The sequence below is a fragment of the Phalacrocorax aristotelis genome, chromosome 7, assembly GCF_949628215.1.
Source record: "Phalacrocorax aristotelis chromosome 7, bGulAri2.1, whole genome shotgun sequence".
In the NCBI taxonomy this organism is placed as follows: domain Eukaryota; kingdom Metazoa; phylum Chordata; class Aves; order Suliformes; family Phalacrocoracidae; genus Phalacrocorax; species Phalacrocorax aristotelis.
The window spans coordinates 28313656-28331039 of NC_134282.1; the positions used below are offsets into that span (position 1 = coordinate 28313656).

The window sequence follows — 17384 nt, forward strand, 5'->3', positions numbered from 1 at the left end:
GTTGGGAGGGATTCGATGGGAAGCTTCCATGGAAGACAAAGGAGCTAGTGAGTGCTGTGAATTCTTCAAGAACTCTCTATTGGAAGGACAAAGCCAATTTATCCCCTACAAAGGAAAGGGAAGTAAGCGGAGCAAGAGGCCCCCATGGCTCAACCGTGACCTCCTGGGTCTACTCAAATCCAAAAGGGAAGCACACCAGAGATGGAGGAGTGGAGGTTTATCCACCGAGAACTACAAGGGCATTGCCAGAGTGTGCAGAGATGCAGTTAGAAAAGCAAAATCCCAACTCAAATTGAAACTGCTGTAGACGTGAAAAATGACAAGAAAGGTTTCTTCAGACATGTCAACCATAAGCAAAAAAAGAAGGAAAACATAGGCCCACTGTTAAACAGAAAAAGGAGAGTTAATCACCAACAATGCTGAAAAGGCAGAGGTCCTCAACACTTTCTTCACCTCCCTCTACCAACACTGTTGGGTCCCAGGCTTTGGGAACAAAATTGCCAATTGATCCAAACACCGACCCACCATCAGTGAAGGAAGAGTTAGCTTGACCCCTACAAATCGATGGGCCCTGACACCATCCACCTGAGGGTGTTGAGAGAGCTGGCTGATGTCATTGCAAGGCCGCCCTCCATAACCTTCGAGAAGTCGTGGAGAACGGGGGATGTCCCAGAGGACTGGAGAAAGGCAAATGTTACCCCTATCTACAAGAAAGGCTCCAGGGAGGATCTGGGTAACTATAGGCCTTACTTCAATCCCTGGGAAAGTTATGGAACGAATCCTCCTGGGGGCCATCACAAGTCAAATGAAGCACATGATTGGGAAAAGCCAACATGGCTTCACTAAAGGCAGATCGTGCTTGACAAACCTGGTGGCCTTCTATGACAAAGTGACTTGCCTGGTTGACATAGGGCGGGCGGTGGACATTGTCTACCTGGACAAGGCCTTTGATACAGTCCCCCACAGCCTCCTCCTGGAGAAATTAATGCGTTATGGCCTAGACAAGTGGCCTGTGCAGTGGGTGGGGAACTGGCTGACAGGCTGCACCAAAGGGTGGTGATAAATAGCTCTTTTTCCAAGTGGCAACCTGTCACTAGTGGAGTCCCCCAGGGATCAATATTGGGCCCAATGTTATTCAGTATTTTTATAAGTGATCTGGATAACGGCATCAAGTGTACCCTGATGAAGTTTGCTGATGACACCAGGTTGAGTGGGGAAGTAGACACTCCAAAAGGGAGAGCTGCTCTGCAGGAAGATCTGGATAGGCTGGAAGAGTGGGCCAGCAAGAACCTTATGAAGTTCAACAAGGAGAAGTGTAAGGTCATGCACCTGGGAAAACATAATCTGGGAGTGCAGCACAGACTGGGATCCACCTGGCTGGAGAGCAGCTCTGTGGAAAGGGACCTGGGGGTCCTGGTGGACAGAAAGCTCAACATGAGCGAACAGTGTGCTGCTGTGGCCAAGAAGGCCAACAGGATGCTGGGTTGCATCGAAAAGGGCATCGCCAGCAGATATAAAGAAGTCATCATCCCACTCTACTCAGCGCTTGTCAGGCCACACCTGGAGTACTGTGTACAGTTCTGGTCCCCGCTATACAAAAAGGATGTGGACAGGCTGGAAGGGGTCCAGAGAAGGGCCACCAAGATGATCGAAGGACTGGGAAACTGCCGTGCGAGGATAGGCTGGGAGAGCTGGGTTTGTTCTGCCTTGAGGAAAGGAGGCTTAGAGGGGATCTCATCACCGTGTACCAGTACTTAAGGGGCAGCTACAAAGAAGATGGAGACTCCCTTTTTACAAGGAGTCCCATGGAGAGGACAAGGGGGAATGGACACAAATTGCTCTTGGGGAGATTCTGATTGGACACCAGAGGAAAATTTTTCACATTGAGGACAGTCAACCATTGGAATAATCTCCCCAGGGCAGTGGTTGACTTGGCCACGTTGGGCACCTTCAAGAGTCATCTGGACAGGGTGCTGGGCCATCTTGTCTAGACAGTGCTCTTCCTAGAAAGGTTGAAATAGATGATCCCTGAGGTCCCTTCCAACCTATGATTCTGTGATTCCGTGATTTTCTGTTCTGCTTATGTTCTAATTCTCACAAGTTATGGACTCAAGAAAACTTGCCTCACTAGTTATCCTATGCTCTGGCCATCTTGAGAGGTGCAGGCTAAGAAACTTTCTCAGCCCTTTATGTTGCTTGCATGAATTGGGCCCTGAAGTATGGGCCTACTTTTTTCTACAGTTTCATGATAGAAATGATAGGATGTTGTTTTCTGGCAGTATGCACAATACACTTGTAACAAGTTAAGCATTCATCCTTGAATTGGGTGTGTGAGTTGTGGTACTAATCCGTGGGTGTCTAATTCATTAGTCTTATTGGAAGGTCAAGGGAGATTTGGTCACGCAAGTTTTTTCTACCAGTATAGCGTAATAATCCCGTGGTTCAGGACTCATGATTATCACCTGAAGGGGCTTGAAGGGAATGGTTTGAATATTTTAAGAGTTTGAGAAAAGCCAAAGTTGAAAACATCAAACCTTTATAAATGTAAAACACAAAAACTGCGGGATTGCTTAAAGAAGCACAACTAGCATAAAAGGAGAACAATGTGAAAAAAAGAAAACAATGTAGATGTCGGATGTAAAGGCAGCTGCTGGCAGTTGTTAATTTTGATTTGCATTAGATAAGCTGAAGTCAGAAACTTGTATATTTATTCCAAAACATCAAGAATTATTCTTAATAGAAAAATAAAAGTAATATTAAATCAAGATAAGTTAATTTTCAGTCTAGATTAATAACAACTACGTAAGTCCTTTCTCTCTCCCCTAGCATCTATAGCTGTTTAAGCCATGGAAGAATAATGTCTAAAACTATAGAATTTACATGTAAGTACTTTAGTGTAAGCCACTGTGAATGCAGTAATTATTAATAGTTGCAGTTTGCCCACTGCTGTGAAACAAAAGGTGGTACAGAACAAACCCTCTATTCCCCCCCTTCTTTGCTGGAGGAGCAGTTGTATCCTCCATGCCTATTTCCTCACTGAGTTTTCTCAGAATATCCAAGGCAGATGCTCTGTTTAAAAAATGGCATGCATTGGTCCTACTGGAGATCCAGGCAGAGATAGGAGAGAGTGTAACTTGTTCCAGGCTACTTGCTTTTCTGAAAGGATGGTCATGAGGAAATTTGCAGTGTTGTGCTTTGCACAAGATACAGAAGTGCTGAGGAGGCTGCCCCTGGAGCTTCCTCTTTTCTGTAAACCGTGACATAGAGGTGCACTGCAGGACATAGCCTGCTCTCTCTTGAGAGAATAACTGCAGAGCTAAATTACACCTGCCAGCGCATCTGTGCTTTGGAGAGTGAGAATCTGTTCCCGCTAATTTCTTTTAAATTGGACATGAAAGCTCTCAAATCTGGCTTCTGTGAAATAACTTTGCATTGCTCCAGCTTGTCATGTCATGTGTGTCATCACACTGAGTTGAATAAGAACTGTCTGGAACTGCACTGCTAGCATCAAAGCATCTCCTAAAGTATGGAATATCAAAGTGCAGCATAATTACAGGTATTCCATTTCAGTATGATCCCTTCCTTATCCTGCTAGTTAATGGGGATTCCTTACTCTCTGCTTTGTAACTGCAGGTTTTACAGAATGCTCCAAATGAAATTCTTGTAGTAGCATCTTCCACGCTATGCAATCTTCTTCTGGAATTCTCTCCAAGCAAGGAGGTTAGTATTTATCCAGAAAAAAGAGGAGGTAACAGACAAAAGTTACATTATACAATGGTTCAATAAACATAAAGTTCTAATCTTAATTGGTAGCCAGTGCTTGTGAAATACTATAGAGCTGTAATGTTACGCAGACTGTATCACTGATAGCTTGTGGAAAAAAAAATTGTCTGTTTACAGTGCTATGACAGTTAAATATGGTTGAACAGTTAAATGTATTCTCTAAAGAAAGACGTAGCAATGAAATTTTTGAGTTTTTCACTTGTAAAACCCTATTACCTTAAAAAATCCATAAGCAAGAAGAAAACAAACTGATAATTGGCAATATGAGACATTGTCTTAGAGAATGACTGCTGTAATCTTGAAAATGCTGGTATACCTGAGTCTTGTGGTTTTTATTCTTTACGGAATGTTACAGGATATCTGTTCTTAAGTTGTGCAATGTCTGTGTTTCATACAGTTCCTACACACATATCAATACTTAATAGCACTGGAACAATTCCTGAAGTCTTAAATATTTTTTAGCCTCAGAAAACATTTGCAAGATCATGGTGTATGTGGGCTCCTGCGGGGCACTTTGGATTACTTTGTGTTGATCAATTGATCTTGGTGGTTTTAGTCCGACCTGCAAGACACAAAATAAGCTGAAGTAATGCCAAGCAAAGTTCACTGGCCCATGGGCTTTCATGTTTGTACTGCAGGTCATAGTCAGTCTAGTGTTTCCACTTAAATTGAAGTACTGAATTTTCTGTAGAGTCACATGGTTCATGTAAAAAACAAAATTTCCAAAAGAAAATACTGCTTATGCAAAATGAAGGAATAATTAGAAATGTTAGATTTGAAAGCATCTGTAAGCTATCTGATCTTTATTTGATGCATCACCTGTTTTTTTTCTACATAGTACTTTGAAAATTGTATGTAAACTACCAGTCACATAAGTAAATAAACAAAGCTGAAGTGGATCTGTATTTTACCCTGTAAAAGAGCTGACTCAAAACCAATTTTGGAATGTCTTTTATCTGCTGTGGCTGTGGAGAAGTGCCTAGGAGCCAGCCAGCAACCGGGCCTGGGGAGAAGTCACTGGCAGCTTATTGCAGTGCTCAAGGGCTTGTGACCAGGTGAACTCTGGCACAAACCACTGCTGCCTGGTTCTATTACAGTCTTGCTGCTATTCAGTGATACGAACCTGTTCCTACAAAGTGCAGCCTCTTCTACTAATTTCTGATTAATTCAGCTCTTGTTTTTGTTGTTGTTTTTTTTTAATCCGCGTAACTTCCCAAAAACTCAGATATGTTCAATTATTCACTGCCTTTTGAAGTGGTAATTTCAAGAAGAAAGGAATACCGTACAGACTAGAGCAGCATAAGCTGTTAATGAATCCTTTCAGCTCACAAGATCTTCAGAATCCTAAATAAAACTGTTAACCTTCAAATTTGGTTCAGGTTGAAAGCAGTTATTCCAAATTTAACTTTCATTACATTAATCAGTTTGAAAGAAAAGGTGCCTGTATTGCTATTTATCCTGTCATTTAAAGATGTGATGCTACAAGGTTATGCTTTTCAATCTGATCATCCAGAACAGTCTTCAGTCATCTTTATTGTGCTAAAATTTTCCATTGGATTTTAGTTTGGTCTGATTACTAAATGTGAAGATTAAATGTCAAGAAAGATATCAAGTAGCTTCCATTCTGCATAACCTCTTCTAAACAATCACATATGTTCCACCTGATGCCAAAAAAGATGTGATTGCTCAAGGAAGACAGTGTTTTTGGAGAGCAGTCCCAAGCTGAAAGTTGTTGGGGGAAACATCTGCTTGTGGGTGTGGCAGATATATATATAGCATCACAGCAGTGTGTGTGTGTATATACATATATACACATGTATATGGCTGTGTATATACATGTGTACATGTACACATGAGAATAAAGCCATCTTGACCTGAGTTTTTCCATAAAAACCTACCTTTTAACATTCATTACTATAGGGTATGGCTTGGCCAGTTCACATGAGTGGACTGGACATGTAAACTCAAGAATAAGGTAAAAGCAAGACTTTTTAATATTATATTTACATTTGTATATACATCCAACCTATATGATTCTGTGTATTCTGTGTGTCTAACTAGTCTAAGTAGTGTTTTAAAGTTCTGTGTGGTTTTTTTTTCTCCTCTTCTCCTCACTGTTCATTTTAGCCTATTTTAGAATCAGGAGCCATAGAACTTCTATGTAGTTTAACACAGAGTGAAAATCTTGCCTTGCGAGTGAACGGCATTTGGGCTTTAATGGTAAGTAGAACACTGATGAAATACTGCTTGTGATTTTGCTTCTTAAAAAGTTTGTGAATGTAACTTAAAGAACTCATCAGTTGTTATTAAAAATAACATGGCTGAAATCTGGCTTGTCTTCCCACCTAACTAAATAAGGAAGAAAGTATCAGCCTGGAAAACTTCATCAATTAGTCTATAAAATAAAATAAACTCTTCAGTTCTGATACCAGTTTGGTTGCCAAGATAATTCAGGGAAACAGTTAAGTAGTGCCAGGCAACAAATAAAAGCAGGTAATAACCAGGTCAGCCATAATACTGCGTGGAAATCTAATTCACTGTGCAGCAATTCCTCATAAATTATAACCTTTGCAAGATCAGTTTTAGCAGGGATATATGCTTCCAGGTAATAGTCTACTGAAAGAATAAAACCCCAAGTTTATGGTAAAAAATCAAGCAAAAAAATTCTGTCTCTTTCAGAATATGGCGTTTCAAGCGGAACAGAAGATCAAATCAGACATCTTACGAGGTCTGAGTACAGAGCAGTTATTTCAGTTGCTTTCTGATTCTGATGTAAATGTTCTGATGAAAACTTTGGGACTGCTCAGGAATCTTCTATCTACACGCCCAGTAAGTAGAGCTGCAAACATACCTTCTTCTAAAAGCTGATCAAACATGCAGACAATACAAATTAAGAATTAATCTTTTTTGTAAGACAAGTTATTTTTCTGTTTAAGATTAATGTTTGATATCTTGCTAAAACTGAGGCCTTTGCATTTAGCCAAGTATCTGTAACCAAATGTACAAATCGGTGTAAGAAAACATGTGCGAGAATTCTCTACACCCACTGAAACTTTGTAATTATTATCAAATACAGAGCTAGACAGTTACATTTAATGTTCAATTCCATTGTATTTAGCTGTAAGCAAAATTATTTTCCTAACAGTATCTCTGAAACTTATCCAGAATGACAATAAGAGGGTTGTACTGTTGAGTCAATGTGTGGAGAGGCACATATCTTAAGATACCTGTGTTTCTTCTTTCTTGACACCTGAAATATTTCTGTTCTTATCCAGCTATATAGACAGTACTGGCTTTTTGATTTTGACTGTGGGACTGTGCACTTACAAAATGCATACGTTCATTTTAGACACTGAAATAAAATGGTTTGAAAATGTAAGCCCATGAATTGTTTTTGACAGGGAGAAAGAGATATTGGTGGAGGAAAAGAAAGGGGTAATCCCCTGTGAAGAACAGAGGGAAAACATGCAGCAAACATTTGGCAAGCCAACATTTTTGTGGGGGAAAAAATCCGCGAAGCCTCTACTGTGCATTTATCACGTATTGTGTTTCTACCATAAAAAGGTCACTGCAAAAACTCTTCTGATATTTGTACTCGTTGAGTCTCAATAAGCTTCATAGAAAATTAGCTCTGTCTTAATGTGAAAAGATATTTAATAACCAGTCATTCATTAAATTCACCCTGAGCTCTGACAGCAGAGTCTCATTATCACTTAAGGTGTTCTTCATCTGAAACTATGTCCCAGCTTCACCTACTTTCTGTAGTACGTTTTATAGCCAGAACCAACCATTCTCATTCTCTACCCAAAACTCACTCCAGAATAACTCATCCAGCAGCTTTTGAAAGAAGTCTCATTATTAGCTATTTTAAGAAGTCCTACACGAATCCCTAACATCTTAAAAAATTGTAGTGTGCCTTGTGCTGGTAACTGCTGGTGGCTGTTTGCTGTCATACTTGAGTTTTGCTATCAGTTAATCCAGTAGATCTAGTTTCATCTTTTTCTGTTACTCCTAATGATCAATTTTATTGTAGTATAGGTGTTTATAGTCTGTGATCAAATGACCTTTTTCCTAGTCAATAAGTAATGTATATGGCTTATTTCTCTGAACCCTCTCAGACTTTTGAAATGTGGCTACCAGACCTGGTCACAGTGTTCCAGTAAGAGTAGCAAATACCAGATAAGAAACCTCAGTTTTCTTACCCCTCTCTGATATCCTCCTGTTATCAGAAGAGAAGTTGTTCTTTCGAACTGCAGCATCATACTTAGAGCTTGGGTCCAGCAGGATTCAGTCTTCAGACTGGCCTCCGTGCAACTGGGAAACCAGTGTCTTTTTCTACAGGTTACAGTGAAAGCAGAACCAAGGCCCATATCGTGCTTTCTCAAACAAGAACAGGCTTCAAATGAAGAGGACTGTTATGAAGTGTTTCTGCTGTGATAAGTTCTTCTTTTCTAGGGACCTCACTAGGAGCTAGGGTCTTTGTGCAATGTTGCTACTCTTTACTTAGAGTAATTCAAGTAGGAATGCCCCTTCTTTGACTGGAAAGTTATGCTGATTGATTTCATCATTGCTTTGGCAGCATATAGACCATATAATGAGCACTCATGGGAAGCAAATCATGCAAGCAGTGACCCTCATTCTGGAAGGGGAGCACAATATAGAAGTCAAAGAGCAGGTACCCTTTTTTGTTTCATGTTGTCTTGGCAGAATAAAATTTAAGAAACAGCTAAGAATGCTTACTGTTCTCAACATGTCATCGTTTGGGATTATGGTGTGCTGTGAATATTTTACTGAGGTCTGTTACATTAATAACTTTAGTACCTACAAGAATTCTGCTCTTTATAATGGTTTATTACAAATATGCTTGATTCAAATTCATAATGTTTTTTTAAATGTAGGTTTGGTAAAGAGGAGGACATTGTATGTGAGAGCAGAAGAATTAAATCTAAGGCAATTGCATGGCAGAGAGGGGACAGTAGGAACAAAGGAAGAGAAAGAAGCCAGTATTTCACACTGGGGAAAGCGTCATGGTTATATGCTCCTATAGCAGCCATTGGAGCAGTCAGTAATGAAGAATACCATCGTCGCCTGCCTTGCTGACAGTAATACATGTTCTGTTGGGGGATGTGGTAACTCAGCTGTTCTTTGGTGCCTGTAGGATCCAGCAGCCATTAGAGGAGAGGCACTAACAGGGAGAAGAGTGTGCTGGTATAGCCCAGGAAGAAGTGGGGAAGGACATGCCCTGACAAAACTTAGGAAAAGCAGTATGCAGGAGGAAAGGGAGAATGAAAGAGGAGATGGCCAGCAGGGGAAATCATCCCTGACTTGGTGGCAGCATAACAGGTCCACTGTACAGGGATACCTGCTGCGGGGGAGCTAAAGAGACAGCAAGAGGATAGATGGGCAGAATCTGGCTGATTAACTCTTGTGACATACAAGACTGTCAATTGGAGAACCCTGTTTCTTCCTCATACAGGGCATGTGGTGATGAAGAATGGGGGCAGCGAGAAGCTGTGGGAGATTCCAGAGGGTTGCTTTGGCTTAGGATGGATATTGGTAGCAAACAGCATGGCAAATAAGTGTAAAATTACAGCTAAATCCAGGCTGGTCTAAATCTCTGCTTAGTGAAGAATGGACTGAAAGAAAACAGGCCTTATGTGGCTATTTAAGTGTAAAATTAGCAAAAAAACCAACAACAAAACCCCAAACCAACAAAACAAAAAACTCAAACCAAAACAAACAAAAAACCCAAAAGACTCTTCATAGGTAGCAAGTCTAGTGATACCATGGTTCTGAAACAGTGAGGATTAACCAGTTCTGTCTTTCTAAGTTGTTCTTCCAGAAAAAGCTCCAGTGACAAGAATGGACTTCATTGCAATAGAAGGTTATTTACTTTGCCAAGTGTCTTAGACTTATTCTGGAGGAGAATTGGTGTATCTGAGAAACACTCTTGGAAAGGGCTGGTGGGCTAGGGTTGAATATAACTTTTAGGGTTTGGGGCCTTTATACACAGAGCACTTTTTTGTCCCTGTGGTGTGATCAGTAACTTGCTTTTATTTCAGAATTAAGTCATAAATCCAATGCTGCCTATCTGCACACAAGGGCCCATACCTCTAGCAGGGCAGTGCTTACCTCTATCACTGACTGGCTCGTCAGTATGTAATTAGCAGCTTGGAAGTAATAAATCCCTGCAACTGCTGACATTAATGCAGTGTGGCTTAGACACAGGCATCACACAAGTGCTGATCATTCTCTGGTATCCTCCTATAGTCATCCCTGCATGTCTGGAAAAGGTAGTTAAGTTCTTCCACAGCTGTCTGGGAGAGAATTTGTAGAGCATCTCTGGTGCCCCCTGAGGACCAGGAAAGCTGCCTCTGCAAGTCTGAATGCCATATGGCAGCATGGGTCTAGTTGATTCAAGGTTATTCTGCAGGATGGCTTCTCTAATTTGCAGGAGATAACCAGGTGCGTTAGTAGTTTGAGCCATCTCTGCTGGTAAGATGTGTAATTAGACTTGTTGAAAAAAATATTATTACTCTGCTAGATCAGCAGACAGATCTCTGTCTTTCCTTTTCCAGCCTGCAGAACTAGATGGATATGGTTTTCTTGAGCCACTGATAAAGAATAGACTGCTTTATTTTCCAATGTGTTTAATCTTTTCTATATGCTGCATATTTCTATGAGAGAGTTAACATTTTACTCATTGAAATTAATTAGTGAATGTTGCTTTTTATTTTAAGATGGTGATGACTGGGTATTTTTGCCAGGGCTGTTCAGCCACAACAGTTAACTTTTTGGCATTGGTCCCGGATGTAAGCAAGCTGGAAACTCCAGATTAAAGATGTTAAAACTAATTAAAGAAATTGTTTGTCAGGAGTTCAAAGCTGTCAGGAAAACTGTATAAATCATGGGATGTGAACTGTGGTCAAATAGCTTAAGAATGTTTCTCTCTTTCAGACATTATGTATACTTGCCAATATAGCAGATGGAACGACAGCGAAAGAACTGATAATGACCAATGATGACATCCTGCAGAAAATCAAATACTACATGGTATGGGGAATTTCTCTTAAAGGTTTTATGTTGGTCTTTTGCAGGAATGAAAAGAGGGTACTTTCAGCATTTTGTCATGTAAATTATTCAGCATCATGTGCTTAACTTTCATATACCCAGTTGTGTTTAAGAAATCATGTGGTGCAGTTCTGTATGGTGGAGGTGTATTGAGGATCTGATTAACGGAAAATCCAGTTGTTGTTTGCCATAAGAATGTTACAAAGACTTAAGCAATGCCTGTAACAAATCTACATCAAAAACGTTTCATGATCTGGGACAAGGCATATCTTGTAGACCTGAACAAATATTTGGAAGGGATTGAATGCTACTCAAGTGCCATATGTTATGGCACTATCTTCAAGAGAAGTAGATGATGAGAATTAGTCCCAAATTTACTGTCTTATTTATTACAAGATGCATGCAAAAATGTAAGTGTGAGAATTTCTGAATTTATTCTTCTAAACTTGAATACTATTTTTCTGTGTTTAGAGTCATTCAAATGCTAAACTTCAGCTTGCTGCCATGTTCTGTATATCTAATCTCATATGGAATGAAGAAGAAGGTAAGAAAGCCTCATTATTAATGCATATACAACTTACTATCCTGATCAAAAGGCTAATGTTGCATAGTAATCAATATTTGCAGTGCACAGCACAGGGGGGATCCAAGGCATAAAGGGACACATTGTTGTAGGTATAACATGGAATAAGTGGTCAAGAGGACATTGAGCAAAGTGTAGAGATCTGTTCTGGGGCAGGAAGGGGAGACACAAGAAGAGCGTGTCAAAAATAGGAGTTGATAAGAGTCACACTGTGGGAGGTTTCCACCTGTAGTATTTCTGTAAAATCTGAAAATAACTGGAATGAAAGAGAATCCTACTAAGAGAGCTTCAAGTCTTAAGGAGGCTGTGGAAGTCTGTTGGAGGAAACAGGTTCACTGGAGAGGATAAATGGATTAGAAAGGGGATTTGTTGCAAAGAAATTTTCCCCAGCAATGATGGCTTGAATGGGTTGGGTGGTGATACTCTGAAACCAGTCAAAAGACTTGTGGGTGGAACTGTAAGGCATTCGGTGAGAAGAGTCATAGCCTGGAACAATGGAAGGTAATCAGGAGGGAGCTAAAGGATGCTGCTGCACGTAAAAATACATGTGTTTGTGTTTCGGGGTGCAGAGGGCAGATAGAAGCAGCAGCATGGAGCTGGCAAGGGAAAGACTGGTGGGAGGTGGTGTGCTTTGAGGAATGGTGGGCCTGGGAGGAGGACTTTACAGACCCTCAAGTTGACCATCCTGCTCTTCAGCAAAGAAATCAATGTGTCTACTTGGTTTGGGGATTTTTCCCTACTGTATAACTTACTCCACATCTCTCCTATCACAGAACTTCATTCAGCGTGTGACATTTGGCTGTGCTCCTGGTGGCTTTCTGCTCATTGTACTGGCATTACACATTGCTGCAAGTCAGACTCGGAAACACACCACCAGTTAAATGTTCTCTGCATCCAAATCAGAGAGATAAAAATAAACCAACTGAAGTTAAGCTTCTCACTTTAGGATTAAATGTGCTTGGATTTTTGCCTTCAAAATTTTCTTTTCTTTAAACATATGTACACGGAGTACAAAAAAAGAAACTAGAGCTCCCTTGGGAAGTAGCCACCGCTGAGAGAGTTTTTCCCGTTGCTGTTTTCTAACTAAACTGTGTTTCATACCCCTCCTTTAAGCTGGTTTCTGCTACCACTCCTTGCTTCTGTTCTCCAGATATTTTTTTTTTGTGGTATTCCCAACAATGTGATTTATTATTGTAGGTTCACAAGAACGCCAAGATAAACTACGGGACATGGGAATAGTAGATATTCTACATAAATTGAGTCAGTCATCAGATCCAAATCTGTGTGACAAGTGAGTATAAAGAAAAATCCAAAAAGAAGATTAGAGGGAAATCTTTGCTTTGTATTAGAAAAGTATATATATTTTTTAATCTTTTGATTATAGAAAAATTCCCCAGAAAAACTGCCTGTCATTGCACTGAGTTCTACGGTATATAAAGAAATTGTGATGAACACTTAGAGCAGGTTTCGTATTGCTTAGGAGTAACAAATTTTACTGAAGTTCTCAAGAGTATAAAATAACTACACTTAAGATCTTCTAAACTAGTGAAGGGTCCTCTCTGAAATATCACTGATGCACAAATATTTGTGTAAACCTTGGACTACTAACAAAGTTCCAGAGGATTGGAACAATGGTAAACCACCACATAACACTATGAATTAAAAAGATAACACAGGATTACCACTGCTGTTAATCTCTATTAAATTATTTTAAACTAATTAAGATCAACAGTAGCTTTTCACACATCTGTTCTGTACTCATAGTATCTACACAGATCGTCTAGCTTCTTCACAAACTCATATAACCAAAATAGCTAATGACATTTTCTGGGTTTTTATGTTAACTTCTTGCAATTATCCCACGTACAGTTAGTAACAACCCATATTTCTTTCATGAACTAAAGGAGATGATCTGATTTTTGGAAGAGGTCATACACAGGCGACAACTCAAAACTGTGCAGTGTTTTAAAATGCATAAAATTTGGGTTTCTTGTTTTTATGAAAGATATTCCACTGTTCGTAGACATCTTTGTAATAAAGTTACGATTCCTTTGTTTATCACCTTCAATACTGACGTTTTGGCACAGATTTTAATCAGGAGCATATAGATATCAAGAAGCAGGCGCACAGAAAATTTTGGAAAAGGTAAATAGGGTTTTCAAACAGTGAGAAATAAGAATAAAATTTACACCAGTAAAAATACTTTCTGGTAAATGGGTCTTGCTTGTCAACACTTAAGCCTTAGTTTTAAGAGACAGGGAGCTGATTGTGCTTGGCACTGTTGCAAGTCACTGCCCTCCTGGTTTTTCTGGCCACCTGCTCCCATTGTTTACCCTATCCCAACTCTGCCTTATCAGCCTTCTTGATGAGCTGATACGACTTGTGAACGTAGCAGGAAACTTGGAAGTAAAAAAAATTCTTCTGGGTCGCTGAGTTGTATTGGATCTTGGAAAAGTCTGTTGAGGTTATGACAGCATGGTTGTGAGGTGTGGGGGAGAAAGGAAGAGCAGAGCTTCTCACTTGAGGTAGTAGGAAACACTGAATTAGCTGAAGTGATGATGAAACTAACCCTAGACTTTTGGGAGGCTTTTTTTTCTTATCTAACGTTGTGCAACATTTTTGTTTACATAAATTCCAGTATTACAATGGCTGTTGCTTCTTTTCTCCCTCTCGCCTCATTGTATGTTTTTGGTAGGGCCGGTATTCCTGACAGGACTAATGTGCTTCTCGTATGTTCTGAGTTATGACGCCTCTGTCATTTCTGAGCTCAAAGACCTGCTTTTCATGGTACATTGGTATTACAGAAGAATAATTGCCTTTCACAATTATTGCTCTTAAGGGTTTTTTTTATAGGGTATATTGATAATGAGGTTTAGTATACATCTTAAGCCCCACCGTACTTGAAAGTTGCTCAGTTTATGCTGAGCATCTAATATACTTGGTTAGATCATCTTATTTTTAGATGCAAGGTTACAGCCCACACAGAGTATGTCTGCACCATGGGCTAGACTCTTCCAAAGTGAGGGAGCCAGCCACTCAGCTTCCTTTTACCTCACTCATTCATCCTCCCTCTCTTGCTGGCACAATGCCGTCTTGTACATAAAGCTGTTGATGGTAAAGCCAAACCCCAGTAATTAACAGGTTGTTCCTTTTATTGCAGGGCGAAGACAGCACTCCAGCAGTATCTTGCATGATCAAAGACTAACTGAATCTATGGACACCCCTCATGTCTACTTAAGGAATAGCAGGAGATACTCCTGACTCCTTATATTTGCACAAGTCACCTTGGGCTGCATTTTTCTCAGGTGCAGGGAGCTGCTTTGCAGAAACAGTTTAAATGATCAGGTCTCCAGTGCACTTGAGAATTTTCTTGAGGTAGTTTCTTTACTCAGAGGACTCTTGGGGGGTTGTTTTGGTTTTTTGTTTTTTTTTTTTTTTTTTCCTGAGCTACCTGGACTTTCAGATAGAACAATCAGTCATCAGTTTCCTTTTGGGCCTACAATTTTCTGCTTTTGCTGCAGCCTGCGTGTGTGTGGATGTGTGTGGGTGTGCTCGAGTGTGTGGGCGTGCTTGGGTGACTGTGTGTGGGTGTGATACCTCAATTTTGGTTTTCCTTTTTTTTGTGTGAAAATCTTTTTCTACAGGTTTTCAAGGGTTAACCATTGTTTGCTGTACGAATACTTCAATGAATTATATACAGTTTGAATGAAATGTTATTTAAAAAAAAACCAAACTGTTGTATCCCATAAAGTTTATTTTGAATTTTGAACAGATGAATGTTTTTAAGTAAAATATATGCATTTCTGAACTTCAGCTTAACTTACATTATATTTTCTTTTTAAAGAGAAAAATAGAGGGAGACAGTAGACTCCAAATTATAAGCAGCGCATTCTGTACTGACAAGGTCCAAGAGTTTTTTATCACCATACAATGTCACCTGGTACTGATGACATGCTCAAATCCATGGAATGGGTCAACTGGATTCTTTATGTTTTTATAAAAAAAGCTCATACTTCAGAGTTAGCATGACTGTTGGCTTTTCTAGAAAGGAACAGGTGGCTGCAGTATCAGTAGGCATAAGCTAGTGCTTTAGTAGCCAAGAACTTGCTCACATAATCGCTGAAGGATTAGCTTATTTCACTGGTGATAACTATTTGCTGATCACTAATATCAATAGAGCAAACAATATGTTGCAGAAGTTATACTTTCAAGAGACCAGAAGGAGCTGGCAAGCAGTGATTAAGGGATTGCTTTTGGTTTGCATCCTTTACCTCCAGATTTAGTTAAGTGACTTACAAATTATTTCCACGAAAGGTCAGCTGGGATAGAAAAATTGGGGTTTGTGGGGGTTTTTTTGTTGGGTTTTTTTTTTTTGGTTTTTTTTTTTGGTAAGCTCAGTAATGTTGCTACAGATTTGGTGTATATGTGCCAATATACACACTTGCATGGATTTGGATACCTGGATAATAAGTGATGGGATTTTACTGCATTCAGAAGCCTAGATTGTCTATGAGTTCCTGAAATTGTGCTTGTAAGTGTGGAGACAAAAATACGAGTACAAATTAAGACGACTGTGTAAGGTTAGGCTGGGATATGAGACCCCAGTGTCTTCACAGTCAAATATGCATAGAAACAAATGAGGGTAGCAAGGAACTCTCCTTCAGGTAGTTTAGGGTTCTTGCTTTCTTCCTGGGTCTACTTTCTGATTTCAGTTTAGACCATGGTTTTAATAGACAGAATCTCCAAACACTATATTTGCATAGCACTAACTGGCACGCTAAAGATTGCAGCTGATGTCTTAAACCAAATCTTTCTTTTGTTACACTGAACTTCAGGAAGGCTGCAGCAAGAAGAGAGGTCTGTAACTTTGCTAACCAATTTTGACACGTATCTTAAACTTGTATTTCTAATCAGAAGGTCAAATTGTGATAGCCTTACTTTTTTTGCCAAGGTAACTACTTGTGTCAGAAAATGTGACCACAGTTTGGCCTGCAGTTTGAATGTGCTATGTATCAGATAACTGTTATCACTTGGTTGCAAAGGAGAATATATACATTTCATGTAACTTCTTCCACTCTTGAAAGACAAATAAAAGTGAGCACCTGACACTTTTCCCCCAGGCATTGCAGTAAGTGACTGGCAGTTTTTTAATGTCCTTCTGCAAGTTTTTCATTATGGACTTTGGGGGCTGAACGAAAGGAAAAGTAAAAATATGTGAGAACTTGATAAATATCAGCACCTCAGAAGTGAAGTCTTATTTATAAAATTCAATCAAATATATTTTTGAGCTGAGAAGAAAGTTCTGAGGCAGATATTGTAAATGCAGAACTATACAGTGTGCATCTGACTTCTAAATTTGCACTCCTGCTGTGTAGGTTTAGGAGCTCAAGTTCTTACATATCTCTTCTCATTCTCCCCAATTCACGTTTCTAAAAGCAAATCTGAGTTTGATTCTATATAACGTCAGTGCCTAAAGGCATTCAGAAAAGAGGTGAGTAAGTATCTGTACATGTCTTGAGGTGGTTTCCTAAAATTCTACCAGAAAAAAACTAAAAAACAATGCTCAGACAATCTCGTTGTTGCATGAGAACAGTTGACATTTTCCACAGATGTTGGTAGGATAAACTGTTGGATGAGAACATTTTTACATTCAGTTAAGCTTTGTGAATAATTTTTGATGTTGCTATAGGTATGTACAAAAAGAAGAATACTGTAAATAAAAAGAACTTTACCAGAACATCTAGATTTTTCTCAGCTTCATGGAGAAATCTCAGCTTTCTGTGCCAGCTATTCTACAGACTCGCTGTTGCTAGCCTGAGATTCACAGTGGGAACAAGGAACAAACCTGTTCACTGGTAGGCCAGATCTGTACCAACCTTATTTAGGTAGCAGCATCTTGTAAATTACAGTGTTGCTTGCGGAACCAAAGCAAGTATAGAGTTTGTCT

The 17384-nt window shown here is 39.6% G+C and overlaps 1 protein-coding gene across 14 annotated transcripts in view; it reads left to right on the forward strand.

Annotated features, from left to right (window-relative positions):
* ARMC8 (armadillo repeat containing 8) overlaps positions 1 to 17174 on the forward strand; it is an 85438-nt gene extending 68264 nt beyond the window's left edge. For 11 of the 14 annotated variants that reach the window (XM_075099497.1, XM_075099500.1, XM_075099505.1 and 8 more), the window contains 8 exons: positions 3634 to 3720; positions 5911 to 6003; positions 6463 to 6612; positions 8363 to 8458; positions 10741 to 10836; positions 11326 to 11398; positions 12635 to 12728; positions 14598 to 17174. In XM_075099497.1, coding sequence (XP_074955598.1) covers positions 3634 to 3720; positions 5911 to 6003; positions 6463 to 6612; positions 8363 to 8458; positions 10741 to 10836; positions 11326 to 11398; positions 12635 to 12728; positions 14598 to 14631 — 723 coding nt within the window. In that variant the 3' untranslated portion in view covers positions 14632 to 17174. Of the gene's footprint in view, positions 1 to 3633; positions 3721 to 5910; positions 6004 to 6462; positions 6613 to 7184; positions 7348 to 8362; positions 8459 to 10740; positions 10837 to 11325; positions 11399 to 12634; positions 12729 to 14597 lie in introns of all 14 variants that reach the window. The other 3 variants (XR_012661570.1, XR_012661568.1, XR_012661569.1) reach the window with 1 other exon arrangement.
* The last annotated feature ends 210 nt before the right edge of the window (positions 17175 to 17384 follow it).